Here is an 18699-nt window from a genome sequence, read left to right as displayed (position 1 = left end):
TCTTTGCCACCCCAGGCACTGCAGAGCCCCCCTTGCCAGCCGCTGTTACGTTCCCTGTCGCGTCTGGAGGTGTAGGCGACGACGGGCACCCTATCCCCTCATTCCAGAGCTAGGGATATGAGGTGGGGAAGAAGGAAACCTCGAGACTTGAAAGGGGGAGAAGCTAGCACTTTTGCGGGACCTTCCAAGCCCTTCTGGAGAGGGACGAGACCACCCTGATCCACAGCACCCCCCACACAGGAGCTCAGGCAGACTGGTTACTCCCATTAGCATCCCGTGCGCACACAGACCCGCGCATCCTTTCCAACCCGACCGCCTGATGCACCCAGAACACGCGCAGCAGCGAGGAGTGTGCGCATCACGTTCCCCAAGCGGTCCCCTGGCCCAGCAGCGGCGGCTTCGGGCGCTCGGGGCGCGGTGCCCAGTGCCCGCCGGCCGAGTGCGGTGCCAGCCCCGGCCCCGCGCGGGCGACGACGGCTGAGCACGCCGCGCTGGGGGCGCTCGGCAGGCCGCCCCGCTCCAGCCCCGCCGCTCACCAGATGGCCATCCTGCTCTTGGGGTAGTCCAGCCGCTCCAGGCAGCCGAGGAAGTGAGGCAGCGTGTGCGCAGCGTTGCGGGCCAGGACGGCCACGAGCACCGTGGGTCTCTGCACGGGCGACTCCGGGAAAACCACCGCCTCCTCTTCATCGTCCTGCGAATCCGGCTCGGCGGCAAAGCGCGCCCGGCAGCCGCCGTGGAGCAGAGCCGAGGAGAGGAGCAGCAGCGACCAGGCGAGGGTGGCGGCGGGGCGCGCAGCCATGTTCAAGGCTGTGGCGGGCGGGCGGGCGGCGGGAGGACCTGCCGCGAGCGCGAGCCGGGCGGCTGGAGGGCGCCCGAGGCCGGCGGGGAGGGGCGGCGGCGGCTCCGGGGAGCGAGGCGGGCTGCGAGCGAGGGGCGGACAAGGATGCGGCTGGTCCGGCCGGCTGGCGTGCACACTGGCACCGACCTCTGCAGCCCGGGACCCTCCCGCCGCCGCCGCGCCGCCCAGCCTCTGACCGGGGAGCTCCGCGTACCTGCGGCTGCCAGCGCTCGCCTGGGGCTCAGGCTCGCAGACGGTGTCTGTGGGGCTGTTTGTCTTGCGGAAAGTTCCTCCAGTCCAGGCTCAGCTTGTACAGCTGAGGTCTGTGGCTTCCCCCAGCGCTGTGAGGTGTGGCCGTGTCTGCCAATGGGCGTGTGTGTGTGTGTGTGTGTGTGTGTGTGTACATACGGTACAACTCCAAGAAAATTTATTCTGCTTTTGCAAACCACAATCTAAAGTCCTTCACAGTGATGCAATGTATCCAGTTTTTCATAATGCACCTATTGATTAAGTGGGTAGACTTCTAAATGGAAAGTCACTCAACTATTCATTACTATGATAAACAACTTTTTAACTTCCACAAAGGCAGAATGTTTGCATTTCCTTATGCAGTCAATTTGTCTTGAGATTCATTCTTGACTGAGTACACCCCGAATAACATCGAGTTTAAAGACTTGGAGAATTTAGAGACAAATCGGCGAACCCCGGAAATGAAAGGAAAGCCTCTTGTGGGACATTGTTCTGAAGATCCACTCGGCTGCTAACTCAGGGTCCTGAGCTTCCTGACACATGGCGTGTGAACGAGGAGATTCGCTTATGTGGCTCTCTTATTCCTCAATGACCCACACTAACAGAGAAAATCCATACACTTGGAGGAGAAGAGATATAAGGAAGAAGAGAAGAAGGGGTAAAGGACAACACAGTTAGCAAGTAAAATGAAATTGCTGGGATACCTTGCCAGAGGATGTTTGCACTTGAACATGAAACAGGAAAACTAGTCGTGAACTCTGGAATTCCTTCTTTATGGGATTGTGTAGGCTTTGGTCTATCTATGTGCAGGATGGATTCGTACCCCTATACCTTCATGACTCCAACCCCAGCTTGCCCTCAGCCCTATCCCAGAGTCTTTTTACTGGCTGTCTTCATCCTTCTCTGCAACTATTAGAAGGCTTCGTCGCTCTCCTTTGACCTCCTCTTTGCCTCAGAAAAATTCACCTCCTTTACTGAATTCCCTCAACACTCCCGTCTCTAATATCCCTACTAACCTGCTCCTTACTTGCAGCTGCCTATTCATGACAGAGGCTTGATTCCATCCTCTCCCTTCTACTCCATGACTTTTCTCCATTGTTTATGTCTGCTCTCTGCCAAATCTTCAACTGGTCTCTATCAGCTCTTTTCCCTGAAGCTGAAAACTCTTTTAATCCTCTCCTATCCTTAAAAGAATTGTTTTAATCCCGTGTCTCTTTCTAGCAATCCCCACTCTTGGCCAAGTTCCTTGAAAGATGGGTCTACGCTTGCTTTCTCCAGTTCTTCACCTCCCGTCTCTCCTACCACGGTGCAGTGTGGTTTCCTCCTTCTTTACTGAGGCTGTTCCGGCAAAGCTACAGATGACCTCAGAACCAGAAGACTCAGCGAAGTCTCTTCAGTTCTCACCTCCCGAAATCTGTCACATAACCTCTCCTCCTCGGTCTCCTCTGATTATACTGGTGTGCGAGCCCCTTCACTGTGTGCTGCTCTGCTAGCTCCATATGGTCTCCTGGGGTGATTTCATCCTCCAAATCTCTGTCTCCTGCCCTGACCTCTTCTCTAATTGTCATACTTTTGTATCTAACTGCCTACAGACATTTCCTTCTCCTCCATCCTCCTTCAGGAAGTGTCCTTCCTCTCCAGGGGCTCTCAGTCTTGTAGGGGAAGCTGAGAATTAAACACCTGTCAGAGGTATCGTGACAGAAGTACATACCAGCTACAGCAGAGGCACAGACGAGGGCACACTCCCTTGGGCAGGGAACATGGGGATGGAAAGGTTTCATAGAGACCATCTCCATGGTGTTCTGTCCTCTTTCTTTCACTTTCCTAGCCTATTTCCCACTCATCTTTCAAGACTAAGATCCCCACTTCTCAGCAAAGCTTGGTTTAATATTTATCATTTGTTCACCTGTCTGCAAACAGAGGGAGTTTCAAGCTAGCAATCCATGTTTCTCTTATTTTCCTTCTGTTACCTTAAGTTAACACCTTATCTGAATCCATGTTTTTTTGAAGAATGAAGTGGCACCTAAAACAAATACACTGGTACTGGGCCCTGTGTGGCGTCTAACGACATTGGCATGAAACCAGCTCTGCAAGGTTCTCCTAAAATACTTACCGCCTGGTCTGTAGATGAAATCCTAGGTTTCCCAGCCATGTGACTTGCAAAACACCTATTTAAAACTTTTAGTCAATTTAGAGTGCTCATTTAGTCACTGAGGATATTGAGGTCATGACAGAGTGTGTGACAATAGAAGAGCATTCTAAAGAGGAGGGTTTAGGGATGGGGAGGGTGGGCAGAAGCTTGGAGAGCTTCCATCTTACTAATGGATTTGTCTCATAAGTTCTTTAGACATCAGTGATGCAAATCCTGGATGGTTTTCTTTCCTTGTAGAATCAATGTTATAAAAAAGTTAATTCATAAAAAACAATTTAAAAATAAAAGCCAATTATGTTAAAGAATATTCATCACTTATAATGCTCTTTCCATAGAAAATTGGTTGAAAGCCAGGCTTGTACACACACATCTCCTTGTCTCCACTGCCAATAGGCGGTCCCCCTGAGTTCTTGCGTGAATGTTGGAAGTAAGCACTGTTTCTCACATCCCCTCCCCACACTGTTCCAGCTCAGGGGCCTTCCTTCCGGGACAACAAAACCTCTTTGATTCTCATCCTCCGCCTGGCTGTGGCGGGGTCAGGGCCACTGAGGTGGGTAGAGGGCTTCGTGCAGGAAAATGTCTCAAGGTGTCTGTGGCTCCAGCAGCCAAAAACAGGAGGACATAAATAACTTTGGGGCAGCTGTTCTAGCATGTTCTAGCTGTTTGTGACATGCTAGAAAGAGCAACGGAAGCTTGGAGCTGAATTTTTGTTACACCCGTGTCACTTATTCTCTGTGTGGTTTTGGCAACTTGACCTCTCTTCTTATGTAAAAGGAATTTTCAGTTTCTTCCTATGTAAAAACAATTTTAAATGCCCGCCTCAATTTTTCACTCGACAAACATTTATGAAATTACTACATGTCAGTCATTTGGGTGTTGAGTATTTGAATCCTTCTCCCCGGGGAAAAGAGGAAGATGGTGGCCTGCCCCGTTCGTCCTGCTGGGCTGGAGCTGGAGGAGAGAACCTCATGGCTGAGGGCTTGTTTCTTATCATCAGGGCTTATTTGTTCTGCACCAAAGTACCTTTTTTTCACTATCTGGATTGTTTTACTCTCTTTTCTTATCCAGGCTAAAATCCTACAATGTAAACATTCATTAGAATTGACAAGTATACCAATTTTAACAGGAAAATACTTGAGAGAAGAATATTAAGCAATATCTTCTGTAATTTCTACATTTGCGTAAATTAATTACATCAGATTTCTTAATCTCAGTACCTAAACTGCGATACACTACGAGAAGCTTTGATGAAAGGAACTGAATGGCATCCTCATTTGGAGAATGGAACTCTTTGATGACAAAGCAAGATCTATGGATTTCTGATAGGTTGGTTTGAGGACTCTGGGTCCTAGAGAGGGAACGGATATAGGGAGGTGGAAGGAAAGAAAGAGCAATGACTGAGGTGGGAAGAGCTAAAATAAAACTGTCTCAGTTCCAAAGTTTTGTCTATGCTCTGGCCTGCATCCAAGAACTGTATAACAGTTAGAACAGAAAAATGTTTTTCAATTCCAAACAAATTCATACAAATTTAAAATATACTCCTGCATCTCATTTTAAAAGACTAGATGTTGGGGCCAGCCCGTGGCCAAATGGTTAAGTGCGTGTGCTCTGCTTCAGAGGCCCAGGGTTTCGCCAGTTTGGATCCCGGGCACGGACATGGCACGGCTCATCATGCCATGCTGAGGCAGTGTCCCATATAGCATAACCAGAGGCACTCATAACTAGAATATACAACTCTGTACTGGGGGCTTTGGGGAGAAGAAGAAGAAAAAAAAGACTAGATGTTTTCCTTAAATTGAATTCATTCATTCATTCCAACATTTGTTCACTACCTACTCTGTGACAAGGCACAGGTGCTGGAAGTGCATGGATAATTAAGCTGTGTCATATGGACAAATAAATATGGTACATTGGTATATGCGTTATGGTGGAAAAGAAGAATAAGGAAGGGGGTGGAGATGGTTAGGAAATGCTTCATTAAAGAAATGTCTTTGAACTGAGTATTGAAAAATGAGTGGCATGTATTAGGAAAAGGACAGTGGGCAGAAGAGTAGGGAGAGTTTGAAATTTCAGGTAGATGGAACTACAGAGGCAAAAGAATCAAAGAGCATGGCACACAAGAAATCACAATGAGTAGAGCATGACTAGAGGACAGGACGGGAAGTGGGAAGAGAGAAATCTGGAAAATTATATAGTTTTATATATAATCATTTCTAGAAAAGTCAACAATTTGGTTACAAACTGAAAAAAATGAGCCAAATCTCTGATATATAGTTGGCCTACATATTGCTTTCAAATTTTCATGTTTTTTTTTTTTTTAAAGATTGGCACCTGAGCTAGCAACTGTTGCCAATCTTCTCTCTTTTTTTTCTCCCCAAATCCCCCCAGTACATAGTTGTATATTTTAGTTGTGGGTCCTTCTAGTTGTGGCATGTGGGACGCTGCCTCAACATGGCCTAATGAGCGGTGCTATGTCCGCACCCAGGATCCAAACCCTGGGCTGCCAAAGCGGAGCACGCAAACTTAACCACTCGGCCACGGGGCCGGCCCCTTCATCTGTGTTTAAAGATACTGAATGGGCGCGATCATGGCGGAGTTGCAGGTTCCAGGTAATTAAAGCCTCAAAGCAGAATTTTGGTTCAAATATACAGTTTTTAAGCTCCATAATTTTGAATTTGTAAATATTTTAAACATATAGGTCTTCATTTTGTTATCCAAAACAGTAGTTCCTAATACTTTTTAGAATGAGGATGCTTTTTTGAACAAATGAAAAGAGAAGACCTGGTGCATGATAGTAGTATTTTAGTAACAACCAAAGTACACAATAGCATGATCTGCTCTGGCCTCAGCCGCTGTGTGCAAGGAAACTCCTGGACAATCCTGCATGTAGGCCCTAGGACTGTTAGACACTGCCCTTTTCCTGAGAAAGATGGGATTGATGGACAGTTGCTGGTTCCTGGAGCCTAGCATTGCAGGATGCATTTAATTTTCTGGATGTTCTCCTTTGATTTACAAAAAGAATCTGTTAATTAATTATGGCCTGGCCAAAAAAATGGAATTTCCCCTGATCTTGGCAGATTCCTAAAATACACATTAACAGAATGTGTATTTTATTAATCATAACTGCATGTATAAAGTATGAAAACAATAGTTCATAAATGTGAGATGTAGCACAGATTTAATTAGTTTGCAGACAAAGCTTGGTACAGAAGTAGATTTCATAATAGGTTACATAAACTTTGCAAAACTCTATTAGCCATTGGGGAACCCAAGGCCTGCTGGTGGGGAATCATCCAATTATATTACGTAAAACAGAGCCTGAGTGGTACTAGTTCATACATTTTTCTTCCATGCAGTCTCTGAAGTGAGATCGAATATCACCGATACTAGATAAATCTTGCTTAAATTTTTTATTTTTACTTAATTGTGTTAAAACAGCATTTGGTAAATATTCTAATATTTAAGTTCAGATTCTGTGCCTGTTGTATTCTAGACTTTCTTTATATCTGAGTTTCAATATCTAAAAGTTTATATTAAAAATTACTTATTTAGTCTCTTTAAAGATAATTGATTAAGCAAAAATAATAACAATGCAGTGTGGGATTTATAACATATAAAAGTAAAATATATGTCGGGGCTGGCCCCGTGGCCGAGTGGTTGGGTTCGCGTGCTCCGCTGCTGGCGGCCCAGTGTTTCATTGGTTTGAATCCTGGGCGTGGATGTGGCACTGCTCATCAAGCCACGCTGAGGCAGCGTTCCACATGCCACAACTGGAGGGACCCGCAGTGAAGAATGTACAACTATGTACTGGGGGGCTTTGGGGAGAAAAAGGAAAAAAAATATATATATATATGTCAATAATAGCACAAAGGTTGAGGAAAAACTGTACATATGCTATTGAAAGTTCTTATATGTGAAGTAGTATAGTATCACTTGAAGGTAGACTGTGATACTGTATACTATTCATACTATAAACCCTACAGCAACCACTAAAATAACAAAATAAAGAGGTAGAACTCATAAGTCAACAAACAAAATAAAATGAAATAATAAAAAATATTCAGTTAATCAAAAAGAAGGCAGAAAAGAGGGGAAAAGAAACAAAACAGTACAATAGAAAAGATATTGCAAGATGATAGATTTAAATTTAATCATATCAATAATCACAATAAATGTTAATAGTCTAAACACACACCAATTAAAAGGTAGAGATGGGGCCAGCACGCTGGCATCATGGTTAAGTTCGTGTGCTCTGCTTCAGCAGCCTGGAGTTTGCAGGTTTGTATCCTGGGTGTAGACCTACATACCACTCATCAAGCAATGGTGTAGCAGCATCCCACATACAAAATAGAGGAAGATTGCCATAGATGTAGCTCAGGGCCAATCTTCCTCCAGCAAAAAGAGGAAGATTGGCAACGGATGTTAGCTCAGGTCCAATCTTCCTCACCAAACAAAAATGAAAAATAAATAAATAAAAATAAATAAATAAAAGGTAGAGATTATCAAACTGGATAAATAAGCAAGACTCATTGAATATGCTATCACAAAACATATCAAGCCACCGATATGTTAAAAGTAAGAGATGTGAAAAGATATATCATGTTAACCCTAATCAAAAGAAAGTTGTACTGGTCTATAAATATCAGACAAAGCATATTTTGCAACCAAGAATATTACAGAGATAAAAATAGTTAATTTCAAACTGATAAATGCATGAATTCATGAAGAGAACATAACAATCTTAAATACGTATACACCTAACAACAGAGCTTCAAAATACATAAAGCAAAAATGGATAAAATTAAGACAAAAGTAGACTAATCCACAAATATAGTCAGAGATTTCAATACTCTTCTCTCAATAATTGATAGAACAAATATACAGGAAATCATAAAAGTTTCAACAAAACCATCAACCAACTGGATGTAATTGACATTATGTAACATTCCACCCAACAACAGAATACATGTTCTTTTCAAGTGCACATGGAACATTTACCAAATTAAGTCATATTCTGGGCCATAAAACAAGTCTCAAATTTAAAAGCATTTAAGGAGGTTACATCATCAAGATGCAAGCAGAGGTCATTCTTGACTTCAGTTTCCCTCACAAGAAGGCCAATTAGCAACTATCCATACCATAGACAAGACACCACTGTGAAGATGCGAGAACCCAGGGGTGAGGCTGAAGCATCCACCTTGACCATATCCCCCCTCTTCCAGGCCAGCATAGTGCCAAACCAAGAGGGTTCCCTTGGGTCTACAGTTTCTCCAGTGGTAAAAGAGAGTCCAAGGTGAATATCCAGCTTCTCCAGCATTTCAGGACACTTCCCGGGAGGCCCACTAGGGTCTTGCCTCCCGTGGATCACTGGGGGAATTTGTGGTGCTCAACCACTGGGGATCAAATAGAGACCAAAGAAGGAAGTGGGACTTACAACAACCAGTGCTCAGATGTTGGTGGACCATGTTCCTGCTTACAGCGACACTTGAACAGAGATCCCAGTCAGTGGCTCTGCCCATCTGCAGAGCTGAGCTGGTGGCTTTGTCTGGCCAGGGAGCTCAATTAGAAGTTCTGCCTGGTTTGGGTCCCCAGCCAACAGGCCATACTGGCCATGGAACTTATTAGCAAAGCAAATTTACAGCCCTGCCTGATTGCTGAGCATAGCCTCCAGTCCTGCCTGACCTGGCCATAGAACCCAGGCAGGAGTGGGACCCATCCTTCAGCCCCACTCTGGCAGGCAGTCAACCCAGCAGCCCTGTCCAACTGTTGAGCACAGCCTCTGGACGTGCATAACCAGGGAAGCTTGAACAGTGACTCTGGGTAGCCTTGGAACCCAGTCTATGGTACCACCCAGCTTCAGAGTCCAGCCTACAGCTCTGCAGATGGGCAGAGCCACTGACTGGGATCTCTGTTCAAGTGTCGCTGTAAGCAGGAACATGGTCCACCAACATCTGAGCACTGGTTGTTGTAAGTCCCACTTCCTTCTTTGGTCTCTATTTGATCCCCAGTGGTTGAGCACCACAAATTCCCCCAGTGATCCACGGGAGGCAAGACCCTAGTGGGCCTCCCGGGAAGTGTCCTGAAATGCTGGAGAAGCTGGATGTAACCTCCTTAAATACTTTTAAATTTGAGACTGCCCAGCCACTGAGCCCAGCCTACAACCTTGAGCCGTGGTAGAGCCCAGAATAGGACCCTGCTTTTTTGCTGAACACAGTTTGCAGCCTTGCCCAGGTAGAGAGCCCAGGCAGTACCTCACCCAATTGTGGATCATAATCTGCAGCCCGACCCAACCAGAAAGCCTGGACAGCAACCCCTGCTTGACCACAGAGCACAGTCTCCAGCCCCACCCAATTGTAGAATACAGCTAGAGGCTCCAGTTAACTAGAGAACCCAGCCAGGACCTTGCGCAGCCATGATCATGGCCTACCTGATCATGAAGTCCAGATGTGATCCTGCTTAACTTCCAGGCACAGCCCACAGCCCCACCTGATCACAGAGCACAGCCTAACGTCCCATCTGACTGTGAAGCCCTGCCTGAGCTCCATCCAAATGCAGGATACAGCCAGTGGGACCATCTGGTTGGGGAACACAACCTGAGACCCCACCAGACCAGAAGCAATTGTGGAGCCCAACCTGCAACCCTACCTAATAGTGGAGTCCAGTGAGTGGCACTGCTCTGCCAGGGGACACAGCCTGTCACCCTGCCCAACCAGAAGTGATTGCAGAGCCCAGCTAGTGGCTCCACCTGACCAGGGAACCCACTCAGTGGCCCCACTTGTATGAGGAGCCTAGCCAGCAGGCCCTCTCAACCATGAAGCCCAGCCAGCAGCACGCCTCCCCTGACCTCAAAGCATGGACAGTGGTCTTACCCAACTACTGATCCTGATTGGAAGCCCTGGCTGCCTGTGGATCCTACCATCTGGCCCATGTATGACCCCAAGGTGAGCTGACTAGTGAAGGTCTTTCCCTGCTGAAGCAAACCTATAAAGTCTGGAAGAGGAAACCGCTTACTCAAATGCACAGATACCAATGCAAGGATACAAGGATCACAAAGAATCAGATGAACATGACACCACCAAAGGAAACTAATAAAGCTCCAATAACTGACCCTAAAGAAATGGAGATCTATGAACTGTCTGACAAAGAATTCAAAACAATCCTCTGAAAGTTCAATAAACTACAAGAACACCCAGACAGACAACTAAACAAAATTAGGAAAACATTGCACAAACAAAATAAGAAGTTCAGCAAAGAAATAGAAACCATCAAAAAAAAAAAACCCACAAGAAACCCAGAAATCCTAGAATTGAAGAATAAAATGACAGAACTGATGAATTCTCTAGAGAATTTCAACAGGAGACTTATCCAAGCAGAAGAAAGAATCAGTGAACTCAAAGACAAGACGTTTGAAATTATCGAGTCAGAGGAGCAAAAAGGATAAAGAATGAAGAAAGTCTATGGGACTTATGAGACACTATCACAGGAAACAATATACAGTCATGCATCAACTAATGACAGGGATATGTTCTGAGAAATGTGTCATTAGGTGATTTAGTCATTGTATGAACATCATAGAGAATACTTACACAAACCTGGATGGTATGGCTTATTAAACACCTAAGCTATCTGGTATAGCCTGTTGCTCCTAGGCCACAAACCTGTACAGCATGTTACTGTACTGAATAGTGTAGGCGATTATAACACAATGGCAAGTAGTTGTGTACCTAAACATATCTAAATATAGAAAATGTGAAATAAAATTACAATATAAAAGATAAAAAATGGTACGCTGTATAGGGCACTTACCATGAATGGAGCTTGCAGGGCTGTAAGTTGCCCTGGGAGAGTCAGCGAGTGAGTGGTGAGAGAATGTGAGGGGCTAGGAGATTACTGAACACTACTGTACACTTCATAAACACTGTACACTTATACCACACTAAATTTATGAAAAGATATTTTTCTTCTTCAGTAATAAATTAACCTTAGCTGAAGGCAAATATTTTTACTTTATAAACTTTTAAATTATTTAACTTTTTGACTCTTTTGTATTAACACTTAGCTTAAAACAAAAACACGTTGTACGGCTGTACAAAAATATTTTCTTTCTTTATATCCATATTCTATGAAAATTTTTCTATTTTTAAAATTTTTAATTTTTTTTACATTTAAAACTTTTTTGTCAAAAACTAAGACATAAACACACACATTAGCTTAGGCCTACATATGTTCAGGATCATCAATATCACTGTCTTCCATCTCTACCTCTTGTTTCACTGGAAGGTCTTCAGGAGCAATAACATGCATAGAGCTGTCATCTCCTACGATAACAATGCCTTTTTCTGGAATACCTCCTGAAGGACCTGCCTGAGGCTCTTCTTGAAGAGATGTCACTCTTTTCAGAAATATATCCATGGTGGTTTTCTTGGTTTGTTTCCTTTTTTCATCATAGATTTGCTCGTAAGCAGATAACACACCATGAACATTCTTCTCTATTAATGAAAACCTTTTGGTGTTGGGGTCCATGTTTTCAAACTTTTTAAGGATCTTGTTGAGATCTTCAAAAGCTTCTGCTAGCCCTTTCACTGTGAATTTTTTGGGGGGTTCTTCTTTTTCTTCTCCTACAGTTTCCTTTTCTCTTGCCTCTTCTTCATATGTGTTCCTGTTCCAGTTCCAACGACTCCTCATTTGTAAGTTCCTCAGGAACCACCTCTAGGAGCCCCTCAATATCATCCTTGTCCACACCCAAGTTAAAGTTGTTTGTCATCTGAACCACAGCTTTGATTTGTGCAACCTCCTCATTCTTGGCAAATCCTATGAAGTCATGGAGAAATCTCTTGAGTGTCTTCTTCCAGATGCCATTCATACACTCCTTGGTGACATCACCCCAAGCCCAAGAAAGCTTCTTGATGCAGTCAGAGATGTTGTAATCCTTCGAGAATTGCATCAGTGTGTTCTCAGTGTCTTCCTCAGTTGTAGCAATAGTCCAATAGTTTGGTCAAAGGTCCTCCTCAGGTAGTAGGTCTTAAGATGTTCTAACTCCTTGACCCACTGATTGAATCAAAGAGGTTGTATTTGGAAGGAGAAACACCACTTTGACATGGGCTGAAGATCACCAATAAAAGGAGGGTGTCCGAGAGCATTATCAACAATAAGCAAAATCTTGAAAGCTATGTTATTCTTCAAACAGTACTTCTTCATTTCACCAGCACAGCAATTCAAGAGTGCATCTTGGAAGAGGAGCTGGGTCATCCATGACATCTTATTTCTCCTGTAGGACACTGGCAGTGTGTGCTTATTGATATGCTTGAAGACCCTGGGGTTCTCACTGTGCCAGATTGCAAAGGGTTTCAATGTGTAGTTTGCAAGATTGCTCCCAAGCAAGACTATTATCCTGTCCTTAAAGCCTTGAAACCTGACATTGACTTGGGATCCTTATGGATAAAAGTCCTTTCAGACATCCATTTCCAAAAGAAGAAGATTTCATCCATATTGAATGTTTGCTCTGGCAAGTAATTCTCCTCCATGATCAGCTTATCTAGAGTTTCCAAACATTCTTCAGCTGCTTTCCTATCAGCACTCACAGACTCACCACTCACTTTCACATTATGTGATGAATAACGATTCTTGAATCATTTAAACCATGCAGAGCTAGCAGTAAATTCAACATCATAGTCAGGTCCAGCCTTTTCTTTCAACATGGCAAACAAACTTTGTGCTTTGGCCGTGATGGTCGTGGTGATGAGAGGGATACATTTCTATGTTTGATCTTCAGTCCAGGTCATTAGAAATTTCCCCACATCTGATATAGGCCCTTCTCAAATTTTTGTTAGTCTCGTGCCTTCAATGAAGCAGACCCTTTAACAGCTTCTGTCACTTTCTTCCTGTTCTTTAAGACCGTAGCTGGGGGGAAAGGGACATGCGTGACTGGTGAGCAGTAACCCTCACTGATTTTCCACCTTTATAATATTTAATCACTTTAAATTTCTTTTCCAGGTCAATCACTTGATGTGGCCTCTTACTGGCAACATCAGCAGTGGATTTTGTACACTTAGGGGCCATGATGAACAAAACAAGACAAGATTAAATCAGACATGAGAAAATAATGTCATAAGAGAAGTGGTAAACACGAGATGTATGAGGCTGCTGCCAGTGTAACATGGTATACTGTTTTACAGTAAACTTTTTAAAATAAGTTGAGAGAGTATACTCTCAAATAATGATAAAAAGTACAGTATAGTAAATACATAAACCAGTAACATAGTCATTTATTATCATTGTCAAGTATTGGGTACTGTACGTAACTGTATGTGCGATGCTTTTATACAACTGGCAATGCAGTAGGTTTGTTTACACCAGTGTCACCAACAAACACATGAGTAATGTGTTGCACTATTACATTATTATGGCTACGACATCACTAGGTGATAGAAATTTTTCAGTTCCATTATAATCTTATGGGATCACCATCGAATATGTGGTCTATAGCTGACCCAAACGCCATTATGTGGCACGTGACTATACATTAGGTATTTTTAAGATGCATCCAAGTTGTTGATTGAAGCTATGGTTCATTGTTTTCACATAGTAATACTTTTTATGATTATACAACAATGAATTCATCTATTCTGTTGTTAACAGATATTTGGGTTATCTCAGTTTTTTTCTATTACAACCAATACTTCCATAAATATTCACGTACATGTCTCCTGGTCTACAGGAGACAAATTTTTTGACCATTACCCTCAGTTAGAAACACATTTGGTATCATGGTATAGTACAAATATATAACTGAAACAAAATTTTCATGAAGCAATACTTAGTAACAATTATTCTAACCACATGCAATGCACACTGATATTTTCTATTGTATTTTTAATAATTTATATTTAAAAACTGGCCCAAATTCATTCAGTTTATTTCACAACAACTAATGGATCCTAGGCCTCCATTTGAAAAATACTACTCTAGGCTATGTACCTGGGAGTAGAATCACTGGATGGTAGGATTTGTGCATCTTTTCTTCACTCTTTTCAGCCAACTCGTGGCTTTTGTTGCCAATCTCACAATGATAAAAAGTGTGGTATAGTAAATACATAAACCAGTAACATAGACATTTGATTATGTTATGGTATATTTGGTTACGTTATGATATCGTCTTGTCTCAATTTGCATATTCTCACTCTACCACTGCAGTTGAGCGCCAATTCATGTTTGCTGGCTATGTCCTTTTTTTTCTATGTACTTCTATTTTTTTTCCTAGAGGATGTTTGTTTTATTTCTTAATCGACTTTTGGGAGTTCTGCATATGGATCTTTTCTTTCAATTATATGTTACAGATGCCTTCTCCAAGTCTGTGCCTTTTCTCCCCCTCACTATCTTTGTGTCAGAAATTCTTAATAGAAATATAGTCAAATTTATCAAACTTGTTTCATATGATTGGTGTCTTGCTTAAAAAATCCTTCTCTATCTTGGGGTTATAAAATATTCTTTTTTATTTTCTACCAAAATTTTTACGTGTTTGCACTTCACTTTAAGCCTTTAATCTCTCTGGAATTGATTTTGTTTATGGTGTAATTAGGAATCAAATTTATTCTTATACATATACACAAATATATACTGTAATATTATACAAATACTATATATGTATAAAATTCATTGCCTCAGCCCCTCCCTGCTGCAATAAGTCATTTCTGTCCATATTTGTATGATTATTTGGTTCCATTGGTTTATTTATGTATCCCTGTAGCAATATCACACACTATTAATTACAGCCCCTTATAATAAGTTCCCTCAGTTTGTTCACCAGAAGAGTCTTGGTTATTTTTCGCCCTTTATGACCACATTTCAGAATTAGCTTATCAGGTAATAGGAAAATCTCTGTTGGAATTGTGATTGGAATTGCTAGAATTTATAGATCAATTTTGGGGAAACTGCCATCTTTATAATACCGAATCTTTCTCTCCAGAAGCATAGTATGTCTGTCCATTGATTTAGGAATTCTCTAATGACCTTCGATAACATTTATAATGTTCTCCATAAAGGGCTTGTTCATCCTCATCTTAGGTACCTTATTTTTGTTGTCTTTTTGTTCTAATAGTAAGCAATATTTAAAATAATTAAATATACTATATGCTGATTTTATAAACGAGGAATTTAGATTGCACTCAAATTCATGAGAAACTAGAGAGAATATATTTTCTTTTTTATATGATAGAGGTCTCATATATACTCATGCATATGAACAGTAAAATACCACAGCATTCTAAATATTTTACTAGAAGTATAAACATTTCACCTACTCTCCTTGAAACACAGAGAATGGGAAATTGTATGCTTTCTGTACAACAAAAGGAACAAGATATATATGAACATTCTCACAACCAATGAATTAAAAGCTGATCCAGAATGCTAGTCTATATGTTTTAGCTTGACACACTGTCTTATACAATACTGCATAAAAGCTGTATCTTTTTTCTTTTAACACACTAAAAATTCACATTAAAATTCAAAGTTCGTTTTCCCTCTTGAGACTCTAACTGAATTAATATGTCTCTGCCTAGACAACACAGATTTTTTTTTAGTAGGAATAAAATGGTCTGGCTCAGATATCAAGATGGGAAATCAGTAGAGCAAGTGTCACATTACTGAATTTGAGTAAATCCAGCATACTCGGGGGAATTTTATTTGTTGTTGCTTACCTAGCGTTTTTCCTAACCACTTTGTTTCCCTAAGATAGTGAACTATTGAAGCATTTATAAAAGGAGAAATCCTTCAGTCTATCAGAAACTGAAACTCTAACCTGTTCTCTGATGGATTTCACTCTGGATTGCCACAACGGCCATTTTGATTCTATTTTAAACACTGGGTTGTTTAAGTGGTCCTAAATCCCTTGTTTTCTTTCTTAGTCATTCCCAATCACCAAGCCCTATTTTAAAATTTTCATTGCTTAATACGGAAGCTAAGAGACACTCCATTTTCATTCTTCAGCTCTTTGTAATAGACAATGACATTAAAAGTCAGAAGCATTTAACATTCATGCTTAAATGTATTGTGCTTTTTTTAAGCAATAGAACTTCATCTATTTGCCAAAGGGTAGCATTAGCCTGTTGCTTTTTCAGTTTATGGTTCTTTCTGCATCCCTCTGGGATTCCTGAACCCCCTTTTTTCCTTAAGCTTAAGCTGAAAATCATCCCCTGAAGATGTTTGAGGCTTATTCAGATAGTACCTAATTCCATTGGATCTCCTTACTGATTTATAAAATTTCCTCTCTACTCATCTTAGGAACAAAATGGTCTTCATGCTTCTGTAAATATCATCTAAACCGATGGGGATCTTTAGAGGTGAGAGAGAAAGGTTTATATACTTTCAATTACTTGAATTAGTGTCAGTGTTCAGTGCTTCAAGGAGCTACTAGCCTCAGTGCCATTTGCTTCTTTGAAGGTTTAGCAACTGCTTTATGGGGGACAAAGGTTAATTATTCCATTCAAATGCAATACATTCTAGGGCAATTTATGAATCTTCATGTGTGATTCCACATCAAGAATAGACGCCCTTGTTCCTGTATGTAATGTATTGTTTCTTTTGATGCTTTTGAGCCTTTTCTCCTTCTTTCAATAGTTTGACTTCAGCATGGACCTCATTGTGTTTATTTGGTATTCATTTAGCATTTTGTACCTGCAAATTTCTGCCTTTCATCAAATTTGGGGAAGGTTTTCATTTCTTCAATTTTTTTTTTCTGCCCCATTCTTTCTTTTCTCCTTCTGGTATTCCATTTATATGTCTGTTGGGTTGTTTGGTATCATGTAGCAGGTCTCTGAGGCTCTGTTCATTTTTTAAAACTCATTTTTCTCTTTATCGTTCACCTTGGATGATTTCTATTGCTCTACCTTCAAGTTCCTTTAAGTTTTTCTCTGTAATTTCCATCTGGCTGTTAAATTCATCCAGGGAAATTTTTAATTTCTGAAGTTTTAATTTTCAGGATTTCCATTTGGTTCTTTTTTCTTTTTCTCCGCTGAGATGTTCTTTTTGGTTCCTGAGATTTTCATTCACTGACATGTTTTGTTTTATTTCCTTGAGGATAGTTAAAACAGTTAGTTTAAAATCCTCACATGTCAGTTTCAACATCTGATTCATCTCAGGGCCAGACTCAAGAAAATATACATTTTCTTGATTTTTCATATATCAGTAATTTTGAATCATATCTTGGACTTTATGAATGATAAGTGGTGGAGGTTCTGGATTCTATTATTTTTCTATGATGAGTGTTATTTCCTTTGTATTAGTAGGTAATTTTCTGGACTAGATTTCAACTGCAAACTCTGCTTCTTGGGGGACAGCTCTAGTCTCAGATCTTTTGTTTTTAACCAAACTGCTGTGATTCTGTTTCAGGTGGTTCAAGACCCCTCAGAGATATGAGCAGACAGTGTTTGGGGATCGCCTCTCTGGCTCATTCCCTTCTGGCATTTCCCATTCTCTTCAGCATTCAAAGTTTCCTGGATTCGCTTTCCTGGTTTCCCCAGATAAGAAAAACTGAGATGTTTTTTAGCTGTGCTCCTGCTTCTGCTGAGCCTTCCTCCTGGACCACACTAAGCCTCATGCGAAACGCCAAGGAAAGGGGAACTTACTTGTACAGTTCCTCATCTGTCCTTCTCCAAGCAAGCTTGCCCTTCCTACCAGAGTCAGCCTGCCTCTGTTAGCATTCTCATATATTCAGGTAATTGCTGTTTGTATTATCTCCAAGTTTTACAGATGTTTTCTGCTGGGAGATTGTCTAGTAGAGCCTTAGTCTGTGGTATTTGGAAGCAGAAGTTCTATCCCTGCCTGGGACTTTGAAACTTGAGTCATTACCTTGCCTTCCTTAACGCAATTGCCTCCTAACCAGTCCTTGCTTCTGCCCTTGCCCACTAAGGTCTATTCTCAACACAGTCAGAGGCATACTATTAAAACGTAACAGGAACTTCCAGTGTCTCGCCATTTCACGTATAGCAAATCCAAAAATGCTTCAAAAGCCCTACTCTGCCTGTCTGAACCACCCCATCCTTGGCTTCCAGGTCACATGCTGGTTTGCATCCTGCTTTTCTGACCACTCATTCAACAACTCATGCCTTGCTCCTCAAATCCTGAAAGGTGAGTCCACCTTGAAAATATGGTTCTTGGCCGTCTGGTCTTTCTTCTTTCTACTTTCTTTTATAAGGATCTCATCCAATTGCACACTTTAAACTTATATGACATGGCACTGAATGAGGCTTTTCCTGTTCCCAGGGATTGGACCCAATGCTGAAGGCAAAGAGGCTTTAAGTATCCCCTCTTTCTCAACAGAACTGCAAACAGCACTGATGTGAAGGAGAGTTAAGGGCTTCTGGGCTCGGAGTACTTTCGAACCTCCTTCATGCTAGTATCTGCCCAGATTTGAATAAACAGTGAGCGAAACTACAGTGCGTTCAAGCAGGTTCTAGCTACG

At 41.9% G+C, this 18699-nt stretch overlaps 1 protein-coding gene and 1 long non-coding RNA gene across 3 annotated transcripts in view; one reads left to right on the top strand and one right to left on the bottom strand.

Moving 5' to 3' along the window:
* COLGALT2 (collagen beta(1-O)galactosyltransferase 2) overlaps positions 1-1190 on the bottom strand; it is a 103111-nt gene extending 101921 nt beyond the window's left edge. The window contains exon 1 of one of the 2 annotated variants that reach the window (XM_044757666.2): positions 537-1190. In XM_044757666.2, the coding sequence (XP_044613601.1) occupies positions 537-799 (263 nt within the window). In that variant the 5' untranslated portion in view covers positions 800-1190. The remainder of the gene's footprint in view (positions 1-536) is intronic. The other variant, XM_070497760.1, reaches the window with a different exon arrangement.
* Positions 632-18637, top strand: LOC139042069 (uncharacterized). The gene is made up of 4 exons (XR_011498289.1): positions 632-770; positions 17628-17952; positions 18290-18365; positions 18501-18637. It is a non-coding gene; the product is annotated as an uncharacterized lncRNA (long non-coding RNA).
* The last annotated feature ends 62 nt before the right edge of the window (positions 18638-18699 follow it).

Source organism: Equus asinus, chromosome 25, assembly GCF_041296235.1.
Source record: "Equus asinus isolate D_3611 breed Donkey chromosome 25, EquAss-T2T_v2, whole genome shotgun sequence".
In the NCBI taxonomy this organism is placed as follows: Eukaryota; Metazoa; Chordata; class Mammalia; order Perissodactyla; family Equidae; genus Equus; species Equus asinus.
This window is presented reverse-complemented; position numbering and strand designations above follow the sequence as displayed.